The sequence below is a fragment of the Pezoporus flaviventris genome, unplaced genomic scaffold (assembly GCF_033815535.1).
Source record: "Pezoporus flaviventris isolate CSIRO_AGI_PZ_B2104156 unplaced genomic scaffold, CSIRO_AGI_Pfla_v1 ptg000021l, whole genome shotgun sequence".
Taxonomy (NCBI): Eukaryota; Metazoa; Chordata; class Aves; order Psittaciformes; family Psittacidae; genus Pezoporus; species Pezoporus flaviventris.
In genome coordinates this window covers 10,156,675-10,183,511 of record NW_026892569.1, presented here as the reverse complement: position 1 = coordinate 10,183,511, position 26,837 = coordinate 10,156,675, and the positions used below count along the sequence as shown (strand labels likewise).

Below are 26,837 nucleotides of genomic sequence, written 5' to 3'. Positions count from 1 at the left end.
ACGTGTCCCTCACTCCAACAGCAAGACACAGGTAACAGAACAGCATAAAGACTTTCAGTTGCCCAGTGAGAAGTTCCCTCCTCACTACTGATTACCTCAGTTGTTTGGACAATCCACAACCTCTCTGGCCTGTCCAGTGGACTACCTAACGTTTTTAATGCCTCATTTTGAGTACCTAACATCTCATACCTTATGCAACCATTCACTTCTGGCGGTCTATGTACAAACACTGTTCTCCATCTCCACTAGGGTACAAAAAGGGTAATTTTACACAACGTATGGAGGCTACAGCACCCTCCACACTTCTGTAGCTGTCATTAAAAAGCATTTTAGGGAAAAAAAATATAAACTAAAAATTAAATGAACTCCTATGTAAACTAATGAACAGACAAAAGGATGGAACAAATCAAGGTATCAGAGTATTGCCAATACATTACCTTAATTAAGCAACTATTTTATTCAGAACATTAATATTGAAAGCAGTAAAGAAGTGTGAGAATAGCTCATAATCTGACAAGTATCTTAAATGTACAACACTTTATCCTACCACATAATAATGGTGACTAAGACATAATTTCCCTACTCGGTTCAGGACTCAGTCTCCACGCCTCTGCAATACACTATTACTTTTGAGATTAATGGGCCTGATCCCAAGATATGCCCAACTCCTACTGAAATTGATGCTTTGTGCATAAAAAGCAGGGGAATGCCTCTCCTCTCCTCCTTTTTTCTCTTCTTTTCAGTGTGTGTGGGGCGGCTGCTCTCTAGCGTAAAGAGAAAGGCAACCTACATTTCCCTGACAGAAAGGACACACACAACTAAGAGCTTATTTAAATAGAAAAAATGGCTAGCAATTTTAGTCCCATTCCCAAGCAGTAGTTCCAAATACTGAAGACTTGTGGGCAACAGTTCGGCACTCATACTTCACATGCTTTGCAATCCAGCCTCCAGTGAAACACCTCCTCCACACCAACTCAACGCTCCTCATTTCCTCTGCTCTTATTGTCCTGTTGCCAATGGTATCAAGCTGAAATAATTTATTTCAGTAGAAATATTTCTTTCCCCTGTAAGCTTTGGTTCAGCACAACAGGGTCCTGGGACCTTCCACACAGATGGTGTAGGCAGAGGGTCTCTGTGCACCCCCAGGGGCAGACACGCTTCAGCAAGCAAAGCAAGCTGTGTGTGCACAAAGGCCATCCCTGCTGATTTAAGCACCGCTTCACACTACATGTTCCCTGGGAGCAGTCAGGGTTCTACAACTGAAACTTTCACTAGTTGTGGATATTCCGAACATGACATTTGTGCTCGTGGGCTCCTGAGAGCACAGCAGGACCACAGTGTATGCACATAACATGGAGAAAATATTTCTCTGTGGTTGACTGTTTACCAACAGCATTTGAGAGGAAAAAAAACAACAAAACCCCCTTGCAGGAAGACTTTGCAGCTTGCACTCCCGTGACCTTGGACTCCATTCTTGCCAATACGTGGCTGCTGAATGCCCTACCAAAAAAGTGAAATGCTAGCGCTTACAATGTGTTGCTGCAACGTTACCCTGACTCAAATCTAACTATAATTTTATTTGTACTATGCACACTAAAATGTTCAGAGCAATTCCCTGAAGGATTAGAACCTTGCTTCATTTCCTTAGCAATCTTTCCTGTCTGCTTTAAATAGTCCCAAAGCTCACAACTCATAAAAGGAATGTTTTCTAAGCTGAATTCCCTATTCAAATTCCAGTGGATGTAAGTGGTATCCAAACTATGTCTTAAGTTAGGAAAAAAAACCCCAAAACAAACCTTGCTCCTCTGGTTTTCCTGTCAGTGTCCAAAGTGTCCTGAAACTTAGACTACGTTTTCAAATGAATTAATTTCTGTGTTCAGAAGATGGGCTATTCAGACACACCGTCTCCGAAGTGAGTTGTCTGAACTGCACGTACAACTTCATTTATTGTATTGGAAATTCACTCATCATCAGTCTGGACTGAGTTATTTGATGGGATTGGCCCGATTTCCTCTTGTCATGAATTTTGCAGGGAGATTGGTTTTAAAACCTGGAAGACCTGCTTAAGGATGGGACAGAAAGAATCACTTCAAACACGAGTGCAAGCATGCAGCACTAGGACTAGTATTTTACATACTGTAACATCTAAATCAGGTGTTGAAAAAACATATATTTTCTAAGATGCAAAAGATACCAAACCACATTCAAAAGTAACAAAAAGGAGGTGAGAAACATCACTTGCAAGGTTCTGCTAATTTGTAGCTACCGTGGAACATGTTCATCCTCTTTGATTAACCCCCAACACACTGCAGGGCTGTGAACTTCTACATCAAGTAACAGGTCATCCATGGAAAAAGGTGTCGTGTTCTTATGAACCCCAGAGGGCCCAGGAGATAAAAGTGACATCTAAGGCAGTTCCAGCAGCCAGGGAAAGGGCCTGTCCTGTCACCCCTTCCCATTCCAGCAAACCAAGTTTAAAGCCATCAAAGCACCCCCAGAGGGGAGTACACATGTCCAGGACCAGCCCGGTCCAGGGAGGTACATGAGGCAGGGCTGTGGGTCAGCCCCCACACACAGCCTGACACAGAGCTGACTGTTTGCCTTTCCCACACATGTTCATTTAGTAAGGGGTCTGCGAAGAGACAGAGAGGCTGCTAGTGAGAAGAATTTCATTTTTAAGCCAAACTCCCATGGAGACATGCTACGACAGAGATTTATGGAGCCCGCCAGTCCTGGAGCAACACTGCTGCATCCTCAGCATGCCCAGTACAACTGGGACAGAGAAACATCCCCAAACTCTTACTAACACCAGCATTCTGCAGGCTTGGAGAAGGGCTACAGTGGCACCCTGGACTCCCTTTTGACTGTCAAACCCAGCAGAAGCTCTGCTGTATCATTTACTCTGAGCTGCAAACCCGCTCAGGACTGCCAGAATCCAGCATCCTTCTCACACAGACATGGTGGTCATAACATTATAACCCTGAGGTACCAGGCACACAATGCCAAGGAAAGGGAAAAAAAAAAAACAAAGTCTACAGTCAAAACTACATCACACTGAGCATCTTCCTCTTCTTGAAACAAAGACTGTTTATTTTGAGGGAAGCTGGAATAACAACCCAGTTTAATAATGGAAGAGCCCTATTACCTGTCAGTTTACCTTAAATATAATCCCAAATATGAAATTCCTGGTGTGAAAAGATACTCTAGAACTTCTATTATGTAAGTCAGGTGCTTACATGCCCCTCATGGAAGTGCATTACAATGCAGTTACAGTCTGGTAGAACAGGACTGCAATAGTCCATCCACCTTACAGAAGACACAGCTGCCTCTGAGGGATGCTTTGGGGAAAACTGAGCATATCTGATCAACACAACAGGCAAATCCCATCTTTGAACAATCAAAATCCTCTGACTCAAACCTCTACCATTCTTTTCTCTGCTCAAACACAAGCGTTTACAATTATCTTTGATAAGAATTATTTTGGAGGCCACTATTGCATCCTTTGCCAAGACAGGAAGACCCAAACTGGATGCCATGTAAATCTAACTCCAGTTCTCTTGCTCCCATTATTTAATTTCCCCATAACTTCTGAGGCCTTCCTCCAGTATAAAAGCTTTTCTAGCCTTTCTGAAAAGGACCCAGTTTACATTTGGATTTTTATCACCAATGCTGACATCCGGAATGGAAAGATTTGCAAAATAAGAGCAAACTCCTCTCTGACGAAACACTGGCTGAGGAAGAAACCAGCTGGTTTATCACAGGGAATTGAGGGGAGAGGGGCAAATATTACATAAGGCAAAATCTCTGCAAAGGACCCCTAAAGGTAACTAATTCAGAGTAAAGATGCCACACTTGTAATGCTTCTTTTGATTGCTGCTGGTAGGAAATTCCAATTGTTATTGCTATCCAGCCCCATGTAAGCACAATTACAGAGTATGATGATTTTCTGCAGAGCAAACTCCCACGAACTGTGGAATTTCATTATTAAAAGGAAAGATGCATTTATGTAAGCCACATTCCACTTGTAGTCTGTGTTTACATCCTTTAACATGGGAAGGATTTATCTGTCCATAAACTCATCACATTCAGTTCACCAGGCCCCCAGCACGTATAGGGTTGATTACCTAGCATGTATACAATCAACCCTTTGGACTATTAGTAAAGTCTTGCCATGAAGAGAAGTCCTTAGCCCTACCTCTAACATGTCTGCAGGAGTAGGCTCACATGCCCTGATAACCCCCGGTGTGGGAAGATGCTTCAAGTCTATTTTACTTCTGCAGTGTCATTGCATCCATGAGGCTTACACTGAGACAGGACAAACTCTTCATGAAACCTATTGCTCCTACTTCTGAAAACTGAGTGCCAGAAGCTCGTTTTCCCTTTGTAAGACGAATGTGGTATCTCTGCAACATTTTCCACATGTTCCTCCAAGCAAGATGATGCAGTGGAAGTTCATTCCCTTCCAGGGGGATCCAGCTTGCTTAGAAAAGTGCAAGGTATTTTTTCTAATCACTTGCCAACACTTGCTCAACACCACCATAGTCAGCAATGCTTAGAGACCTATTTACATCCCACCATCTCTCAGCTTTGCTTAGACAAGTCTTTTGCCTAGAAAACCTTATATCTGTAGAGGAACACATTCAAAACTATATGATGTACCTTGCCTTTAAGTCTTAACAATAATTTATGACTCAAATTTTTAAGTTACAGACATTTAAGTTGCTAAACTAACACAAAAGCCAAGCTGTAACCCCCAAATACTAAACGCTGATTTGGCACACGTGAAATAAGAAGTAGCACTTGAAGAGAAGTCTGCGTAAACCTTTCCGAAACTCCCAATACAGATGGGTTATCAAACGCAAACATTCCATACATTAGTATAGGCTAAAGTGCTCACACGTCTGCCGAGCAGTATTTCAGAGTTTGACAGTCATTCTGTAAATAAGAAAAAGGCATTAGCCCCATTTGTAAAAGGAAGACAGAGACCAGGGGGCTTTAAAGGATGTGAGCAAGACATACACAGTGCACACAGCCAGGCTGGGAAGGGAAAGCAGCTCTTTGAGGCTAAGCCCTGCATCACAAAGCCATGGTTTTTGTTCCTGCACAAAGTCCTACATTTTCTCTGCTCAAGTTTGATACATTTTGGTGGCAGCATTTTTCTGTTTGGAACTTCCAAATCTGCACAGTCACATTCTATTTGAAGCCTCCACCATTAAGTATGGTTAAAATGTGATTTTGACCTTGCAGCTGTGTAACCCAAGCACTCCATGTAATAGTGTCCTTTTTCACCTGAGAAACTAATCCATCCTGGGAGCATTCAGGCCCTACACAGATGTTTGCCAACTTCAAAGTCTAAGTCAGCAAAGAAAGAACCAAGATTTTTGCACCAAAGACATTAATAAAGTACTGCTTTATTTTGTATAGCCTGGCAGTCATTGCCCTTTGGCTGATACCTGTATTAGCAATATTCCATGCTTGTTCTAGCAGACGAGAGGGTGTTTTTTACACTATTCACTACCCCTTCTTTCCCACTCCCCAAAGACTCAAAAGGACTTCCCAGTCCCATTCTAAACAGCGCTGAGGAGACAGGGAGATGAAGTTCCCATCCTACATCTAAACCTAGACCATCACAATCCATTCTGATGGATCCTTTGTGCAACTATACTTTGCATTTTGTAGAAATACCCAGCTCTCATTACTTCCTTCAACTCATCATACTGCAAAGGCTGAGCACCTTGTACAACTTAAAGAACTAAGAAGCTGTCAAGGCTCGACAACTGTCACAGTAGGCTTGACACAACCAGAGCTGACTCAGTGCAAGACACAACTCTGTCAGGCAACAGAAAAACAGAGAGAGCTAGAAAACCAAAACTGGAACAGTTCTGCTGTAGCAAAAAAAAACAATCAGCGTAACCACTTTTCCAAACCACCCTGCTCACCCAGACAAGCAAGAATCAAAATGGAGTTATTCAAAGGAGTGCAGTTAAAGGTGTTTTGGCTGCCCCATACAAACAGAGCTTAGATACAGAGTTTATTACTAACTATATTGAGTCTCTTCTGAGGGGAAGATTAAACTTCATAGTGCCTGGGGAGGCATGTCCTGCTTGCAAGGCACAGCTCTGACACAGGACAAGGTAAACCCTTAAAAGATGCAAGTTTCACTTTTTCAAACCCCCTTCAAGCAGCCACATCAGTTTGTTTCAGATGAGGAGACACTCAAAAACATCATAGATAAATAAGATAGATACCAACCCACTACAAAGCCACAGCTTTCCCCAAGACAGTCTGCAGGATGTGGGTTCTGACCTATTTTAAATGCTGATAACAGCATTTTTAAATTCTGGTGAATGCATTTTAAAACCTTTATAACCACACACAGAGAGAGAAGAAGAGCTTAAATGTAAAGTGAAAATTCAGCTTGCCATTTAAGTGCCCAATTAATACTATAATTCCTGTGCCCAGAGCCAAGCCTCCTCAATGGGAATGGTCCAGTGGAAAACTGAGGCTATGCTGGCAGCTCTGGAGACGTGCTCTCACCTGCACTGCACTACCCAGCCTCGCTCTTATGCATGGACTGATTTTCTCCATATGTTTTTCGAAGTACGTACATTGGGTTGATTCAGCAACAAAACTGTTGACACGGGTTTTCTCTCCATTCTCTCCTCTGAAGCAGCTTCTTGAAAAAAGTCACAATACTTGTCATTATTAAACGGCAAAACCTGTTCACAGCAACTCCTTTGTTCTTAAACAGGGTATGAACAGCGAGCGCCGCCAAGCACTTCAAAGCGAGCAGGACAAGCGTTCCTCCCGGTTCTGCAGGTGTGTCGATGGGACAACTCCTATTCCCAACTGAGGACATTCTAGCCAGGACAAAGCACACGTTTAAGTAACCGTCATGGGCAGCGACCTTGCACACCCGCCTACGGGCACAACTGCTAGATCTGTTCCCCTTTCACACCCCTCCTTTCAGTCCCGAGATTAAACTGAGTAAGGAATCCGCAGACTCCCCAAAAACCCTACGCGACAGTTGCAATGTTAAAGGAACAAAGCCTACACCTATCGACAGGCAGCCTGCCTCGGAGCACCGACCCCACGGCAAACAGAACCCCTTTGTGTCTCTAGGAGGCAAGAACAAAGACAAGCTGCCTCCTCCGCAGGGACTCGCCCACCTCGGGCGAGCAGAGCCTCTGCCGACAGCAGCAGCGGGCGGGCGGCGCGACCCACCTTGGAGAGCTGCCTCCTGAGGCTGAAGCGCTGGACCATGGTCTGCCTCGGTGCCCGCACGAAGCGGTGCGCGGCGCGGGCATGGGGGAGGGCGGCAGCCGGCCGCGGTCAGCTCGGGCGGCGCATCCCGGGCTGCCGGCGGGGGCCCCGGACCGCCCCGGGGCTGCTGCGGCTGCAGGGGCGCGCCGGAGAGCGGAGCGGAGAGCGAGGCGGGCGGTCCCCGCCTGCCGCTGCCGGGCACCGGACACACCCGCCCGGCCCCGCCCCGCGCGGCGCACCGGGCCCCGCCCGCCGCGGATCGGCTCGGGCAGCGGCGGGGCCGAGCACCGCGCCGGAGCCCAGGGGCCCGTCCCCGGTTTGGCCCGGACCGGCGAGGCGGGACCCGCAGGAAGGGGCGGGCGGGGCCCCAGCGGAAACAGCTCCAGCGCCAGGGCAGCACCGCGCTGGGACAATGGCACGGCCGGGCCAGGCTCCCGCCCGCACTGCAGCAAGTGAGGCTCAACTCTGCGCTGGGCTCCTTCTCAGAACACTTTCCGTGCTAATCCAGACCGCTCGGTCCCCTCGTACCGGGCCTCAGTGTCCCAGTGACCACACAGAGCCAACAGCACAGGAAACCGGGAAAAACCTCCCACTGCCGGCAGAGCCCAAACCAGATGCTCAGGGGGTGCTGCATCGGTCTCCTCTCTGAACTGGATCAAGTATCTCATTCTGCAGTTTGACTGTATCGAGAAGCCTGGTGCACAGCACTGCATTCCTGATGCAGGAACTCCGTATCATTTTGAACAGACTCCATGTCTGGAAAGCTGCCACACTTACTGTAGTGAGACCACCGAGCCTGTCAGCATTCTTGTGACAACATCCACCCAGGGTGGAAAATAGCTTCTTCAACGAACTCTTGCCATCATCTCCTGGGCTTGTGTGTGTTTGTGTGTGTACAAAGATGCACCCAGGATTTCTGCACTCCATGTGGAAACCCAGTAACCAGTTTGCAGCTTGTGAAGGAAGTGCAGCATGGGAGACAAACGCCCACACAACTGCCCTAGAACGAGGGTAGCCAGGGAAGGCTTTATCTTCTGCATCTAAACTTTCCTGTTTCCTTGCTGACAGCAGGTACGGGCTAGATGTGGCAGCTCTGGGTAAACGCCCTCCCACCCTCAGGGCTTGGTGCCAGAAGTTCCAGGGGACCACCTGGTCCTTCCTCTGCCCATCACTTGGCACACCGAGTGCCTCCACTCATACATGGACACCCAGATCTCTCTTCCCCATCAGCTCGGAGTCTGGGCAAGACAGAGACAAGGGAAAGGAGCCAGCTGGCTCAACTGTAATGCACAGCAGACTGAGATGGAACTGGTAGATTAGCAGAACTGATGATAGTCGCATTCTCCTTTGCCTCTGTAGCAGAGGCCTCACAGTCAGCATTTCCAAACTGATTTTGATGATCTGCAGAGTTAATTAATGGCTCCTACTCTTATGCAGACACAAAAGCATCTTATTCCTCAGTCTCCTTTCACTGGGCTATCATTACTATTTTCCCTAATATTCTCCTCATACAGCAATTCATTCCTGTGAAATAGAGTAATCAGCAAATTGTTCTCTCTCTGCTCAGGAACATAAAACACTTTAACCATTCCAAATAGCTTCTGATCACACTAACACTTCTGAAGCTGCCTATAATATATAGCACCTCTAAAGGCACAGACTAAAGAAGCAATGTGTGAGACATACTACACTTCTGAAGAGATATTCTAAGCACCTTAGTGCATCCAAATTCCTAGAAGCAACGGCATTAAATTATATACAGATGTATAAGTACACAAAAACATGTCATATATAGGCAATCGAGTACATCTGAGTATTTAGCAAATACTGGAACAATGCAAGTAGTAAAGTAAAAGAAAGCTTTCTGTATGCAAAGCAGTATAAACTGTGGTAGTAAACAACCAGCAGGATGTTGTGTAATATAAAGGGAAGAAATGGTGGAAAAATGAGGAAGTACTTTATATTTATGCTAAGTGAGCAGGCACTCCAGCGTCATTTATCAACAGAATGTCCACACGCGAGAATCCCAGAGTTTTAACCTACTTCCACCTGAGGTGCTGTCTTCATGGCTTTAAAACTTCAAGAAGTCTCCTGAAGAAATCAATATTTCCTCCCTGATGTTTTCTTTTTTCGGGAGGGGAGGGTGCGCAATCGCCTGCTCAGTTTACTGCTGAAACAGGACATTTTTAGTAGCAGCACTTTTATGGTAAACAGAGATGATGCAATTAAGGTTGGTGCAAGAGGCTCTACCCTCTTCTCCCAGTTTATACAAATCCAAAATACTTGCAGCAGAATTCAGGGCCTTATTAAGAGCTTTGCCACAAGTCTGGCCAAAAGGAGCATAAAAGCAGCATGTGCTGCACAGTCACCCAAGCAGACACAAGGCAGGGACTCTGCCGGCAGCTCTGCCTCCACTGAACGGAGGCTCCCTCAAATCATGCCCATGTGGGAACTTGTCCCCAACACAGGCAAGGCTTGGAGCAAATGACAGCACATTCCACAGACAACAGGAGAAACTGCTGCCAGCTACTGCTTCACCACCACACTGCCTTTGTGTGAATCAATCCACATGAAGTGCAGCCACCTCTGCAGTGAAATGCTGTTCTAGGCAGAGCAGCACCCCACATAGACGAAACCTCAATTTCCTCCTCTTGCAAAACAAATACTGCAAGTAAAACCTAGGTAAGGAGTCTGAGAAAAAAGACCTTGGCCAGGAACTCAAGATAAGATTAGGTATTCAGAACAAGCATGTAATCCTCAAACAACAAATCGCACACTTGTTCACATGGGGGGTAGGAAAATCTCCCTGTCCCAGGAGTGTCTGTGGGCCTTCTGAAAAGGAACTGTCAGAAGAATCATGCCTACAATTCTCAGCTGAAAAAGAAATAATGTGAAATCAGGCACAGAGACTTGTGCAAAGTGTGTGACACTGTCCTCGTCTCTATACTGGGGGACATCAATTTAATGGATGGACCACTCAGTGGATAAAGAACTGGCTGGATGGCTGCAGGCAAAGAGTTGTGGTCAATGGCTCAATATCCAATTGGAGACCAGTAACGAGTGGTCCCTCAGGGGCCAGTGTTGCGACCGACCTTGATCAACACCTTTGTCAGTGACATGGACGGGGGGATTGATGCACCCTCAGCAAGTCCGCCGATTACACTAAGTTATGTGGTTCAGTTGATATGCTGGAAGGAAGGAATGGCATCCAGAGGGACCTTGACACACTCAAGAGGTGGCCAATGCCAACCCCATGAAGTTCAACCAAGCCAAGTGCAAGGTCCTACACCTAGGTCAGAGGAATCCCAGGCACAGCTACAGGTTGGGCAGAGAAGAGATTCAGAGCAGCCCTGTGGAGAAGGACTTGGGGGTGCTGGTTGATGAGAGAAAATGAACATGAGCCGGCTTCAGTGTGCGCTCACACCCCAGAAAGCCAACTGTATCCTGGGCTGCATCAAAAGGAGCGTGACCAGCAGGTCAAAGGAGGTGATCCTGCCCCTCTAACTCTGCTCTTGTGAGACCTCACTTGGAGTATTGCGTGCAGTTCTGGTGTCCTCAACATAAAAAGGACATGGAACTGTTGGAACAAGTTCAGAGGAGCCCACAAGTATGATCAAGGGACTGGAGCACCTCCTGTATGAAAACAGGCTGAGAAAGTTGGGGCTGTTCAGCCTGGAGAAAAGAAGCTGTGTGGAGACCTCATAGCAGCTTCCAGTATCTCAAGAAGGCCTACTAGGATGCTGGAGAAGGACTCAATAGGTACTGCAGCAAAAGGACAAGGGGCAGTGGAGTCGGACAGGGGAAGTTCAGGTTAGATCTAAGGAAGAAGTTCTTTACTGCAAGGGTGGTGAGGCACTGGAATGGGTTGCCCAGGGAAGTTGTGAATGCTCCATCCCTGGCGGTGTTCAAGGTCAGGTTGGACAGAGCCTTGGGTGACATGGTTTAGTGTGAGGTGTCCCTGCCCATGGTAGGGGGGTTGGAACTGGATGATCTTAAGGTCCTTTCTGACCCTACCTATTCTATGTTTCTAAAAGAAAGTTGCATCGGAAAACCAAGTTAAAAGCATACTCAGCAAAAACATTTAAGAAAACCCAAGAAACAACAAAACCTAGGTTTGAAAGGAATCTTTAAAATTCTCAGCTGAGCAAGTACTCTCCTCAATAGAACTGAATTCCGGAAAAGAAAAAAAATCCCACCCCAAACTAGAAGTATGTGCCACTTTCCAAATTAAAGACAACAGTCATAGATGACACTCATACACTTGTAGATGGACAAACATTTCAACAGATTTCTAGAAGTTTTGGTTCTTCTAGATGAAATTTAAATTATGTGACAACCCAAGGAATAGCACATTGTCTGGGGGGAGAGAGGGCAAAGGAACAGAAAGTGATCTACAGAAAAGGCACCAAACATCACAGATTTGGATGCAAATGGAGCTGCAGGCCAACAAAAGAAAGACAAAGATTTGTGTGTCTGCAAACACATATAAAATACCTTGAGTACACCCTAGGGTGAGGAAGAAGAAACCATGAACCTGAACACTGCATTCTGGAAATGAAGGACTCCAGATGCCGAAAACCTGCTGTAGCCCCACACCTCCATCCTGACCCAAATGGAAGCACCCACTGTAGGACCCAGCTGAGCAGTGGAAGGGGGAGCATAACCCAGAGAAAGAGGGTATAAATTAGGGACTGTGTGCATAACCACTTTAACAGCATTATTCTTACTTTTACACGTTTCCGTAACAATTAGATTGGGACTAATAATGATCAGACCCTTAAGATTTCAATTACACTGAACTTAAATTCTTGTCTCTCCTTATATATAATGCGGTTTCCCTCTGCCCATAAACAAGACTTTGAGCCTGAGGCCATGTGTGTGCTTCACAAAGGTTACTGTTACCGGCCAGGGCAAACCAGCGCCTGGTACAGCATGGTCTGTCAGAGCAATTAAGCAACTGAAGATTAGTTTCTGAGCTTTTGAAATGATCCTCAGCCTACTCCTGACCTATCTCAACCTGCAATTAAGCCATTACAGTGATCTGCCAGTATCTTGTGGCAAGATGCAAGCCTAGCCCCCTACGAAGCATCAACACCTAGTTGTGCGCTTCTGCTGAAGGAGGACAGCCTCTGCCACCACAAGAGCAGGAGCTGTGTCTTCCACACTCACAGGCAGCAGAGCTGTCCATTCGAACCTGCTGGAAGCCCAGGTCTGCAGCTCCAGGTTCTCACAGCACCAGTTTTAAGACAGAAAATAAGTCACTGTTGTCCTGAAATGCTCCTTGTACACCAGTCCATCCGGGTTCTTGCGCACCTTGCTGTCAAGCTACAGGTAACTCCTGCATCACCTTCCCAGCCCTCCCTTAACAGTAACTCTGCAAGATCAGTGCTGGTTTAACATGACTCAGCAGCAGGTGTATATACCTAAACCCATAGGTATAATTTCCAAAAGGGCCTGTGACTAACCCGATCTGTTTGTGACATACTATTTCCAATATGAAACCAGTCCTTTATGGCCAAAGCTACAAAATGTTTCACTCAGGATCAATTTTAAAAGTGTTTACTACCTACATTAGCTGAATGGGAGAGCAAACCTTACAGCAGGATGTTGAGATGACTGCTTGTTCTTTTAGGAAATGGGTTAAAGCCTAAGTGATCTTCTATTCATCTGTAACATACTGTTTATAGCCACAGAGGACTTTCCACAGTCTCTCCCAGATGGGTGTCCCACGTGCGCTGCATGGTGTTCAGGACAAAAGGATTTGTGGAAAATCTTCCTGGCAAGTAAATTATTGCTTTAAAAGACTATTTACAATTGGAGGGAAACTGCTCACTCCTCCACAGTACTGAAAGTGTGGCACAGTTGAACATGCTTCCTTTTTTTGTGTTAATATGTAGTTTGGAGACCATGTGCCTGCTTGGAAACAGTCATTAGAAGCAACCAAGAAAAGCAAGCTCACTGTTAGTACGTTTTTGACATAGGGTCAACATCATCATCACTGGAAAATGCTGAGTCTGCGAATAAAGACCAGAACCTTATTCCAGAAGCACATGTGGTCATTTTTCTAAATGTGGACAGTAACAGAACATACATGTAAGCTGTTAAACAAAATCCAAAGATATCTGGAATATTTATGAAAACTGATCACCAAATCTGAAGAGCATGAGGCCACACAAGCCCTATAAGGGCACAGCAGCATGGAAGCAAGCAGTGCCTCGGAAAGCTGCCCTACAAGGATCTTGCTGCCCAACAGCAAATCCTTTTTCCTATCATTCCTGTAGCCCTGGGCAAGCAAATAGCAACTTGGAAATGTTTGGGGCTACGGAGGCAAAAGGCTGCAAATTCCCTAAGGAACTGGACACACTCGGGCTGGGCTGCCTTCTCAGGGACACCAGAAGGTGTCAGCCGAGGGCTGACAACGATTCCCTGCACAGACACCCGGGATGAACAACCTGACCTCCCCATCACCACCACCTTGTTCTGACACCAGCACGCGGCACGTCCAGATGACAGTAACTACGTAAGATCTCAGTAGAAAAAGGAACAAGGTGCTGCACAGCCAATGATTTCTATTTCAACAAGATGGATTTTGTATTTTTTCCATAAAACCCTAACAATATCAGAAGGCTTCATGATTCCAACACGGAAGCCTATGAAAATGCCAGTCCCCCCAGCAGAGCAGAGAGGGTTTTTACTCTTTTTCTGAATTTTCCTCCATTCTTTCATTCTGTTATTTTAATGCTCTTAATGGTTTTGTTCCTTTGAGGTAATCCTGACTTTATTCCTCTCATATCCCATTATTACCTGTTTGATCACCACTGGCTGCTCACCTCACTTCTGTTCTGCACATTGCTGATCCAATCTAAAGAAAATGACTGGTTGAAATGTATTCATTATCCAGATACAGGGTGCCAATAATGCTCCAAATGTCAATCAGGAAGCTGTAACAGCTCACCAAGGGCCGGGGGCAGCACACATGGACTGAGCAAACCCAGCACAGCTGCAGGTTCGACAGAGAAGAGATTCAGAGCAGCCCTGAGGAGAAGGACTTGGGGGTGTTGGTTGATGAGAAAATGAACATGAGCCGGCTTCAGTGTGCACTTGCAGCCCAGAAAGCCAACTGTATCCTGGGCTGCATCAAAAGGAGCGTGACCAGCAGGTCGAAGGAGGTGATCCTGTCCCTCTGCTCTGCTCTCGTGAGACCTCACCTGGAGTATTGTGTGCAGTTCTGGTGTCCTCAACATAAAAAGGACATGGAACTGTTGGAACAAGTCCAGAGGAGGCCACGAGGATGATCAGGGGACTGGAGCACCTCCTGTATGAAGACAGGCTGAGAAAGTTGGGGCTGTTCAGCCTGGAGAAGAGAAGGCTGCGTGGAGACCTCATAGCAGCCTTCCAGTATCTGAAGGGGGCCTATAGGGATGCTGGGGAGGGACTCTTCATTAGGGACTGTAGTGATAGGACAAGGGGTAACGGGTTAAAACTTAGGGGAAGTTTAGATTGGATATAAGGAGGAAATTCTTTCCTGTTAGGGTGGTGAGGCACTGGAATGGGATGCCCAGGGAGGTTGTGAATGCTCCATCCCTGGCAGTGTTCAAGGCCAGGTTGCACAGAGCCTTGGGTGATATGATTTAGCGTAAGGTGTCCCTGCCCATGGCAGGGGGGTTGGAACTAGATGATCTTAAGGTCCTTTCCAACCCTAACTATTCTATGATTCTATGATCCTGCCCTGTCCCAGGGGACAGGCCTGCCCTGGTCGCTGCAATCATTGCCTGAAAAAGCGCAAAGCATTTTTGTTCCTACTAAAGTGATGGTAAGACTTAAGGGTAAGCTTGGTTTTGTGCAGGAATGAACAACCACCAACATTTTCCTGCCAGCAGAGAAAGGAGCAGGACATCATTCAGGAATCCCATAGCTCTATGATATTCCATGTCTCTATGATAGCAAACATCAGCCTTCGGGTAGCCACCACCAGAACTAACCTGAGGCACTGGCTGCAGCATAACGCAACACAGAGGTTGGCACTGTCATTACTTTCATGGCATCGATAAAAGCCCACATGGACACAGTTCCTCACCAAAGTGCTGCTGCTTTTGTATCTTTCGAACCTGAACATGGCTCTGTTTGTCCACATCTTAACATGTAACCCATTATTCCTCAAAAAGCTCTGACAGCGCAGGAAACCAAAGTGAGACCCCATGACTTCATCATTTCCATACTGCCACAATCCTCATTTCCCAGCTCAGTGGGCTGCCTCCTCTACAAGAAAAGATGTATGCAAAAGTATATGAATTTGGACTGCTTGAAATAAAGACCAAGTGAAACAGCTCAGTAAAACTTTAATTATTACATTATTTTCCATGCTATGACAATCTCATTTCTCAATTTCTATGCAAAGCCTGACAATATGCAGCAGGATTATTACTCATGCAAATGTGTGTAAATGAGATGCTAGAACAAATCCAATCTGTGGTTTTGGGATAACATTTTGCCCTTCTATTCCAACAACAAATTGAGAGAACAGAACAATACTGTGAACTAAAAATATTTTGTGTGCAGAGGATTATTAAGAACTTACTCTCCTTTATGCCAGAAAGTACTCAATGTCCTTAATTCCTACTAGGAGCAGAGGATCTTAGCACCACACAGAATCAGGCTCACTGGAGAACCATACAGACAGGAGTGAACCCTCACAATATCAACTTTTACAAGCCAAGTTACAATAGCAAACAATATGATGTTTACCTGGAAGGGACTATCCCACCCCGTGGTAAACTGACAGCTGCCCTTGACCTATCCCTGCACTTCACATAAAACAGTGCTGTAAAGATACAGAAGAGATTTTATTATGCTTTTGTTTGTATGATATATATTGTATAACATATGTAACACCACCAAGTTACATCAACACACTAAGCAGCAGCTCCACTGCCTTTGCAAGCTGCAGTCACAACACACCCAACACTTCGGTCTAACCCCATTACCTGAGGATGGCGCTACCTCGCTGAGTCCCTGACCCTGGGCCAGGGGCTTTAGACAACACAAAAGTCTCCAAAAGTTTGCAGCACACACACATAAAACATGGGGAAGTGGAAAAGAAATAATATAATCCAAACAAACCACTTTGGGTTAACAATACAATATTCCGGGGAGATTAACCTCCTAAACTTCCCAGCAATGAGCAAGTGGAGAAAGCGGGTTCCAGGATCTGCTCCAGGTCTTGCCTGCTCTGAGGAGTCCTGGCTATTCACAGTGTACAAGGGAAATGAATTACAACATTTCTTTTTGATTTTTGCCAGTTACATCATTGACATGGCCATGCTGATACAGATAAGAAGTTTTTTCCTTCTCCAAACTGTATCTCAGACACAGCACCTAGTGTTAAAAAGCAAGTGTAACAGTTTCCAGCAGGACCAACTGAGCAGCAAATGAATCCCAAACACTAATTAAGCTCAGAACAGCATTTACATAGGCAAAGTTGAGCATAAACTTAAATCACCATGCAGCCTCAGCTCAAACAGAAGGATGGGGCTTGACTCCGCAAAAATGGAAGGTATGGAAATAGTCTGGTTGTGTTTAACTGGTCTTAAGCTTCAGTAGTAAACTCCAGACAGAAGCACATGGGATCCTGTTCATCTGTGCTTCACAAATACATTTGCAACAGGTAAAGCTCCTGCTGTTCCAGTAAGAAGCACTGACAACTCCCCAGCAGCCTGCAAATGCTTTTACAAGCCTCTAATCTCAGTAATCCAAGTCTGGTGACTCCTTACATCTGCATGTAGCAAAGTCTTCTACAGTCACAGGCAAACCTTAGACTGATTAACCGCAGACACTGTCAGCATTATGTAGTGACTACAGGATGCTGTCTTACCAACAGAACACACCACCATGGTTTTCAACACACCGTAGAGTAAGAAGTCATTAAAAGAGAACAAAATGTCCATTACTTTTTCCAAATGACAGAAATTTGAACACTGGGGGGAAAACAAAGAAAGAAGGGAAAGCAAAACAAGGATTTCTGCTACAAGAGCAGTACCAACCCCAGGGGTAGAGATGGATGAGAGGGCAATGATGAGGCACCAGGCACAGACTTGACACTGTGTGGTGGGAGCAGAGAAGCTCCAGAAGACAGGCAGACAGCTACTGTGAGCAGAAACAGGCTGCATCACAGCAGCACTGGGACCAGCAGATCAATTGGTGACAGAAGACATGAATCAGAAAAATGAGAATTAGATCGCTTGACTACAATTATGCTGGGTTTGTCATTATTAAATCACAACTTTTCCGTTACGTATGTTGTGGGGTTTTGTCTTTGTAGCTTGCATAGCCCATATGTTCACAACAGATGGATCAGCGCTGCAGCTCACTGATATTTTTCTAATTATAGTTGGGATTTATGAAATTCTTAAAGAATTTCCAAGGAAATACTCCCTGCTGAGGCCAGGTGAGTCTGAGCATCTTCACTGTCATCAGCAAACACCAAAATCAATGACGTGAAATTGATGAAGGCAAACTTATTTAAGAGATAAGATCACAAGGAGCTGAAGGAGACAAATGTACAAAGTCTTGAGAAAGTGAATATGAAACAAATTAAAAGAAATCAAGTGAAGGTTTGCTCATCTAATTGCATCTTCAATTTAATGCTTTTTAACAACAGGCCATCTTTATCCTGTAATTTTACATGTGTAAATAAATGTACAGCCAGAACCAGTACTGCCTCCACTTAAGTGCACACTTAAACATATCAAACCTCTGAAGTAAAACATAGCTTACACAATGCGAGGTTTTTGCCTTTAGCTTACATGGAAAAGACTGATGTGTCTGAGGGACTCTAGGTTTCTGAGCCCACTTAAGACTATGCACAATCCAGGAAACACACACTCAGGTTTTTCTTTTTAGGGAGTGATCTAAAAGAAAACTAAGTGAGATTTTAAGAAATACACCAAATGAGAACAGAAACGTTCGTACAACAGAACTCCAAGCCCTACCAACAAATGCTGTGGCATTCCCAAAGTGTTTATTTAGGTTCTACCTGCAAGTGTACCCATAGCTTTCAGAACATGCATCAGGAAACAATTCCCAGCTAGAGCAAAGGAACGGGAGGGCTCAGGTTAAGGAAGGTGAGGTATGACATCCCAAAGCAGCACACGTGCTCTGGGTCATGCAAGAGATGAGGTGCGTTATTCCCTAGCTCCCCTCAGCCCTGTACTCCCACACTGCATGCACACCACAGAGACACAAGTACCAAAAGGAGAACGTGACCACTGCTGGAACTGCTGCTTGCCTCCCTCTTGCTCACATGCTATGAGGATGCTGCTGCTGCCACTTCCTGTAACAGCAGTTTGTGAGCAAGCACGCTACATTTTATACCACCAACATATCAGATTTTCCATTCTCATGTTCCAAAGATCTGACAGATCCATTCCTCTCCAGGTACTTCAGGAACTTTAGCTGCTCTAGATCCTTACCCTGCCAAAAGCCTATGTTATAGCGCAGGGGGCATGCTCCAGATGCAATCCAGAGTATACAACTGTATTTTCACTTTAGACCCATAGTATACAACTGTATTTTCCGCTGAAAGCATGGTGCAATATGCAAATACTAAAAAGCAGCTGGAAATTCACTGAACTCTACAGGGACAACTGGTCACAGAGGTTCTTGGATGGTTTAGCCCTCAAAGAAGGCCTTGGTTTACATGCATTTCATTTACTGCTTTCAGACTCCAGTCCCTTCCCTTAAAAGGAGGCGAGCAAGCCTGAACAGACCCTTTTCCTCCAGTCACAGAGCACAGCACCTGAGGACACAGCAAAAAGCAACCAGAACCACTGTCACATCCACCTCAGAGATGACAACTTGGTCAAGTAGCAGACCCAGAGAAAACACTTCTCAATAGGAAGTACAGCTGCTGCTTCTCAATAATCAAAGCCCTTTATCAACCCAAAACTGACTCCTAAATTTGTTACCACACATAGCAGATGTTGTAGCAGAATGCAGTTCTAGCAGCCTAATGGTTCTCATTTTCCAGTCCCTCCTGCCAAATGATCCAATTCATCCAGGCCAGTGGCACACCCCTACCCAGAAACAAATTTTGAGCATGGACTGCCAATACATTTGTATTTATTTATAAGCTGTATAATGTCCTACTGGATACATTATGTACATTATAAAACAAAAATGGAAATTAAAAAGGAAAAGAAAAACATTATTTCAAAAAATATTTTACTTATTAATGGTACAAAAAATACTTTCTTCCCACACTCCAGTGGATTGTCTTTGGCTACCTCGCTCTGGAGACCCCTGATCTAGCTGAAGGTGGATATGAAGCTTGCTTCATAAACTTTGGTTGCTGGATTTGGGTACAAACTCAGAAAACTATCAACATTCCCCAAAATTCTCCCAGAACACAGATCATGAGTTCACTCACAGCAAGCAAATAAGCCTGGAGCTATTAAGAGGCCTCTTAATGGCTCAATCATCATGTCTCAATTGCTAAGTTAACCCATCTGAGGGGAGCCCATGCTTTTCCTGACAACTTCATTACTATTTCTGATCTTTTAACTGTTGGCAAGAAACAAAAGCCTCAGTTGCAGCTGCAGGCAGACTCCTCCAGTGCTTCTCCCAAGAGAAAACTTCACTCACTGCCTTAGAATGCTAGTGCAATATATGCTAACACTTTGTAATTATCATGTATGAATGCAAGATATGCTAATTTCCCCGATGACTATCAGGAAAATACATTGAGAGCGTATTATACCACCAAGAACTCTGAAAAGGTTTTCCCTTAAGAGTATCTCAAAGTAGGTTTCAAGGGGAGGAAAACAACGTACAAGAGAATAACCTTGGTGCAGAGGCAAGGTGAGGCAACCACCAGATGACTAAGGGGATCTTATTCATCCCCAATCCATCATTATCAAGACAACATCAAAGAAACTGTATTATATGAGAGCAAATTTTCGTAATGAAAAATCTACACAAACTTCAGGACCATGCTATTTTAACAGCATCAAACACTAGCAGGATTGTTTCTCTTGGTCTAAGAGTCATGGTCAGAGACTATAATTAAGAGCACACAAACCAGAAACCAATTTCACAATGCTCCCTATCTTTATCAATGGGTTCGTCCTCCAGTAACAAACAACTATTGAACAAGGCTGCAAAGAATTTTAGGAAAATATATATTATATCTCAGGTTGAATGAGAAACCTAGGTTGGGTTGTTGGGTGGGTTTGTTTTTTCTTAAAAAGGTGTGCTTCAACTAAATTGGCAAGATGGTAAGACAGGGACTACTTCTTGATATCATCAACAAGCAGATATACATAGCTTTACAAGAACATGTTCCAGAACAGACAGTGTCATCTCAGCGAAGGCTTTTTCCACGCAGGCCTGACAAACCAGGACAGACTTGCTGATCCCGTATCAGCAAGTAGCCAGGCTGATCTAGATCAGGTGCAGTCAACCTGGCATTGCAGTTCAGTCACAGGCTGCAGCCAGTGTTACCAGAGCCTCTCCACAGCCAAAAAGATCAACAGCACCATTCACTCAAACAGGATTTCCTCAAGTTTATAAAATACACAGTAAAACAAGAGGGGAAGAAAAAAGCCATCTACATAAATGCAAGGTTTTGTTGCAGGAGCTGAGATAACAGCTGCTGAGAACTACTCTGGCTGCTGCTCTTCCCATCACTTCTTGTTTGACTGTAGTGTGCCATCCAACCAACCTAATGTGCTTCAAAAGCAGCTCTCATTTCACTGATCAAATACATATAAAATAAGCCACCTGCCATGTGAGAAAATGACTAACATTTGTATCTTTTAAGCTCTTTGCTTCACCACTAAAGAAACTTTCAAACACAGTAGTACTGGTGTTTGCTGAAAGAAACTTGTTTTTAAAAACAGGATTTAAAAGCCTTAAGAAAACACACAAGGAGATGATAAAAACCAAAGGTAAATCTGAGTAACTTACTGCTGCTGCAGCCTCCTCTCCACCTACATAGATAGAAGAAGCAATCTCCATCACAGACAAGTTCGTGGGAGCATCTGTAGTAGATGACGATCTGGGCCGACCTGATTGAATATCTTGGGCAGACCTCCTGTTGATCTGTGGGCTTCCTTTCGGGGCATCTGCCTTGCCCCACCTGCTGTGCAGGCTCGTCCCTCTCTTCATTTTAGGTGGCACTCTGATCTGCTGGAGCACGCGGTTCAGAGCTGTGGGGTGGGTGGAGACACCATCAATTTCAGCACAGACGCTTTGGCTTTCCAGATCCATGTCAGGCTCCAGATCAGCCTGAGCTTGCTGAATATCATGTGGAGAAACCGAGGACCTCCTGCGCTGATGCTGGAAAAGGTGCTTCAAACCTTGACCAATCACATTAATGTTCTCCAAAGCATTATGGGTTATTTTTGATAATTTTTGCTCTGATTCATGTTGCTTTTTGGTCTCTTGATCTTGGGATTTGCCTCCAGGATCAGGGTCATCACACAACTGTTCAGTGCTAGAGGGCTCCATTGGTGACACCCAACAGGTTTATTTCACTATTCATATATAATTATGTCCCCTGTCTTTGAAAGGCGTGTGTTTTTAAAATGCCAAGATTGTCAGCCAATTAGGTGTGCAATTGCTTCAAGAGTGACTACACATGCAGCTGTGCCACGGTGATCTCATGCTTATCTAGTGTTAAACAAAAGAGTCATTATTATACATCCATGCAGAAAGTAGTGGGTTAAAAAATCCAAAGCGCAAAACATGCCATTAACAAAACAATATGTATCAGTTTTCCAAGCATCCCTCCACGTGGTATTAGTTGCATCTAGGCTGTATGCAGAAGCCAAAGCTTGTATGAGACAAGTCATTCATCACCTGGGGGAAGAAGCCCAGCACAAAGGGTACAGGAAAGCAAGAAGGTAAAAAAAGCTGTTCAAAAGGGGGAGAAGCAAGGAGAAACCAGTGGGGTTTTGTTAAGAACAAGCCCACAAAAATATTTAACAGAGTATGAAGTTAAACTTCTGAAGGGCATGCTAGTCTCTTTGGTAGAACTTATTTTGTTCCTTGACAAAGATCTGGTATTTCGTGCTTCAAATGCAACGTCTGCTCAGCCTACCTGATTTTCCTGTAGAATGCTTAAGTTCGCAGTATTTAGCATATGCAAGAAAACAGAACACTTCCAAATCAGTTATGCATTCCCAAATAGTAAGAAATGGCTTATTACTGCCAACATCCGCTGATGGCAGTGGAGACTAGATGTGAAAATCTGTCTTCAAGCAGGAACAGGCAAGTGAAATGGTTTCAACTGGCACAGTCTTCTCCATAGTTCTCAGAGAAAACAAAAATGTCTTTTTAAAAGTAGAATAAGCAACCAATCTGAACAGGAGCAGCACCGTGTATGTATAGCTCAGTCTCTAGCAGAGAGGAAACACGCAGCTTTTCTCCAAGAGAGCTCAACCTTCCTGTCATCTGAGCTCAGGCAAGAGCTGGTTATAGGACGCTGCAGCTGAGTACTCAGATAGCAACTCACTATGGGAGAAGTACAGCAAAGGAATGAGGAAGGAAGAAAGGAAGGAAGGAAGGACACATTATCTGAAAGAGTTTCACATCAGCACCATGAGATCACATGCTCAGAAGCTGATCATTGTTTTCTTGCAGGAGAAAGCTTTGATTAGGCTTCTCTAAATACAGAAACCAGACCAGAGTTCTACCTCAATTTTGGCAGAAAGCAGCCTGGGGTTTAAATAAAAAAATAAATAAAAACAGCAACAAAATTTCATCTGAAATGCAACATATGTTTGGGATTTGAAAGCATTCTTTCTTATCTCAAAACAGCTGCAGAAGCACAATGCATTGAGGTTACCATTAGAGCACTCAATTTTTGCATCTGAAACCTGACAGAATGGGTTAAACAGATATTCCAAAATGCTTTACAAATTGGCATCCAAAAATATCAGAAGAGCTGCCTCACGCTCTTTTTCAAATGTCACTGCTATCAGCTGGAGGCAAGATGCAATTCTGTACTTACAGAAAGCAAAACGCTGGAGTCATACGGGATTTTCTCTCAGTACTTTGAACATGCTACAACCACTGAGTGTAAATACATTGGCCAGTTTGACATTGAATGCAAAGTAATAAACTACATACCAGAAAATACAATGTATTTACCAATTCATGCAGAAATTGTGCAGCAGAATCAAATATGTAAAAATAAAAGGTTGGCTGTGCATTTTTTAACAGTTTCTTAAACGGCTTCAAGTGCCTTCATGAGCAGTGTCATGCTTTGACTTTTGAGCTCAATCTGTCTTTTCTTTTTTCGTGTGGAATAGGTTTTCCAGAAAGCTGAATTGCAGGTTTCCAGCCAATTTAATTTGGTGGGGAAAAGAGACAAAAACTAGAGATTGCCCTTTTCATCCAACAATGGTTCAGTGAACAAACCTCACTGTCCCCAAGTTATTAGGCATGCAAAACACAAATCTGACAGTTGACCCATAACCGCCTTTTTCATTTTAGCCAATTCCCTCAGTATTCATTTTTCATTCAGGACTCGTGAAGAACCGTAGTTCATATCAAAGATGCCCAATACACCTTCTAACCAGTATATCTATGATCTCCTGCATGCTTCCCATCCAGATTACCACTGGTAATACTGCTGATCTGAAAGAACACCACTTCAGTCTACCTACACTTCCATGCATTATCTTCTGGAAAGCATTATCCTTCTTAAATTAGCTCTGTGTCAATTTATAGACCCGAAACAAGTTAGACAACAGTGAGCTCACAAACATGTCACTACTACCCCTGAAACTACACTGAGCCTTCTCTCCAAGGCCTGGTGGTCTTCTGACTACTTGTGTTCCCATGTGATGAGTCTGTTGTGAGCCTGAAATGAGCTTTTCAAATTGCACACCTGGTATGAAGAGTCTTAAAACTACTTATTTGTCCTAGTATCTACTTTTGGGGGAAATAATGTGAACAATTGTCAATCAGCAGAATTAATCAGCATTAGGATTCAAGTTTTGAACCCTCCCCCCCCCAAAACAAAAACACCATTATATTCTGTTTGAGAGAGGAAACAAAGTACTTTATAGCATGAAGTTCAAAAACATGGGTTTCTTAGTCATACAAGAGTACGATACAGCAGGGACAAAATGCACAATTTCATACAGTCACACTGAGCAGATGTTGTAATATTACACCCCAAGAATATTGCCCTTCATTGTGCAGTCATTTCACATCAGCACACGGAAACAAAACAGTTCAAAGGAGAAACTGGTAAAAAAAACAGTATTAGAGAACTGTGAATATATAAACTAGTACTTGCCTCCATCACTTGCCCTTTAGCATGGCTGACATACAGCAGTCCCTCCACTGAACAAAACTGCAAAAGAAATTAGGTATGAGATGCAGTTCTTGGACATGGGAGGAAAGTTTTACACAAACAAAGTGAGCATGGTTCCATCCTCATCCTCCTCCCCCCTCCTCCTCCCAACATTTAAATGCAGGTGCCTCTGGAAGCTGGGCTATTTTAGACTCTTTCAAATAACTGGAGAGATACAAATATAATTGAAATTAAAACTAAATCTTACAGAGTTAATCAAGAAGTTCTTATTGAAGGAATTCTTTCTTTTGGGGTTTACAGCCACCAATATATGATGAAAGCCCAGGTAGGTTTCAGGGTTCCAGCCTACAAGGTCACACTGGCCCACACAGTTTTTATTTTCTCCTCCTACTCAGTCATCAGTTCTGTGCGTAGTTCAAACAGCTTGCTCGTGTTTACCTGGAGCTCACCTACGAGGACACTAGAACTGAGAGCACTTGAGACATGAGCATCTTCCACTCCATTCTTCAGGGAAGCCTCTGGCACCTTTGGCTGAGCTGCCCCTGCACTAACAGCACTCTCTGCCCGAGGGCAAGTGAAACCAACCCCTGTACAGGGCAGCACCCCCACGATGGCAGACCCTGCACACTGCGCCAGCCTTGCGGGGACATGGCCATGGACCCACTCAGGGGCCCGGCACTGAACGAGCGTGAAGGACTGGGAGACCCGAGCTCAACTGAGGCAAAGCACCTGGCCGAGGACATCATCCCGGCTTCACTCTCCTTCCCTGGATGGGGAACAGAGGATTTTAAGGGCACGTGGATGATCTGTTCAACGTTTCTGCAACAAGCCCAAAGCAAGGCCAGATGCTGGCTAGAAGAACACAGCAGAAGATGACAAAGAGGACAGCAGAGAGCAGATACAACTGCGTTTCTCGGGATCAACAGCCAGACACTTGCACTATCCTGAAACACAAAGGTGAGCAGTTACTCAACTAGCTCTTGAAAACGGGGCCACAAGCTTTGCAGTACATTAGCACTCAGAATACTACAAGCCTCTGCACAGCTGGGCAATTTTACCATTTTATTACATGCCAGATACCCACCTCCAAGACAGCAGAGATAAAGAGAACATTACTCAGAACCACTGGAGTGGGATGCTAGGATACGGAGAACGTGATGACAGCAGATATGAAGAACTTAGAAAAATGAATGAAGGCATTTTTTCAAAAATCTCAACATAGAAGAAGCCACACTTCTGCAACAGGGTGAGTGGAGAGTGAGGCCCAGAGCCAGAGGTATTGTGAGTGTACGAGGTGCCACCAACATCACTTCAGAGCCTTTCTACTTTTTCCTGAGCTCTGCAAAGCTACTGCACTGGGCTAATCAAAATTCCTGCCCTTTCCTGTACTTATGAAGAGTAGACACAGCCTTCTTTTTTTTGCATATATAATGGCCCTATTGCAGAGCCATTTGCTCAGCACAAATGCATCAGCTTAATGAATTCCCCTTCAAAACCACAGTTCTCTGTAAGTAAACTCTGAAGTTACCATTGAGACCCATCTCAGAGCTGACTTGAAACTGCAACTGCACTGCTTGTTACAACAGTACAGAACTGTAGAAATAGGGAAGAAAAAGATGATTTTCAACAAAAGAAAAAGATCCTGCCTTTCTGTAGAAAGTTTCAAATACCTATTATTTACGCTGTATTTGAACATCTCCAAATCTTAATGTCCATGTTGAAGTACAATTACCTAAGGAACCCTCCATAAACAGCTCAGTTTAATAGCTCATCATGGAGCTATAGTCCACAGTTAGCAGGGATTTTAGGTAGGAGATGCTTGCTATTCCTCCTGTTTGGCAAAAGAAAACCAATTTTTAGTTGCTTCAGGTTACGAATCATTCCCATTAAGAAATAGCCCAGCTTAGTCTGAGAAATCCCATTATTATTTTCAGAAATTCATCCCAAAACGGATTCTGTATCTAGGAAAAGAGTTTAGTAAGAAAAAAAAAAACTACAGGGGCAACAGTCACACACTGGAAAACCATGAGAAAACTATGGGAACTGGGAACCCTAGAAATTATTTGTATTTGCAGGAGGATTAAGATATTTTAAAAGCATCATTGTTCAGCAGCAAGAAGCACCAGAGCAAGTAAGGAGAGAAAGCTCCGGGTATGCACAGCTAAGCCTGTCAGAAAGAAGAACTCAAATGAAACTGGAATGGGTGTAAGATTCAAGAGGACTGCAGCTTGGAAAACATTCAAGGAGGAAG

The 26,837-nt window shown here is 44.4% G+C and overlaps 2 protein-coding genes across 10 annotated transcripts in view; one reads left to right on the top strand and one right to left on the bottom strand.

The window, feature by feature from the left end:
• IFT122 (intraflagellar transport 122) overlaps positions 1 to 26,837 on the top strand; it is a 429,684-nt gene that overhangs the window by 185,293 nt on the left and 217,554 nt on the right. The gene's annotated exons all lie outside the window — the stretch shown is intronic.
• Positions 1 to 26,837, bottom strand: part of TMCC1 (transmembrane and coiled-coil domain family 1) — an 83,789-nt gene that overhangs the window by 42,340 nt on the left and 14,612 nt on the right. For 3 of the 8 annotated variants that reach the window (XM_061456011.1, XM_061456010.1, XM_061456009.1), the window contains 2 exons: positions 24,569 to 24,625; positions 21,226 to 21,467 (listed from right to left, as the gene is read on the bottom strand). In XM_061456011.1, the coding sequence (XP_061311995.1) occupies positions 21,226 to 21,426 (201 nt within the window). In that variant the 5' untranslated portion in view covers positions 21,427 to 21,467; positions 24,569 to 24,625. Of the gene's footprint in view, positions 1 to 7,224; positions 7,380 to 21,225; positions 21,931 to 22,360; positions 24,221 to 24,568; positions 24,626 to 26,837 lie in introns of those variants that run through there. The other 5 variants (XM_061456005.1, XM_061456008.1, XM_061456006.1 and 2 more) reach the window with 4 other exon arrangements.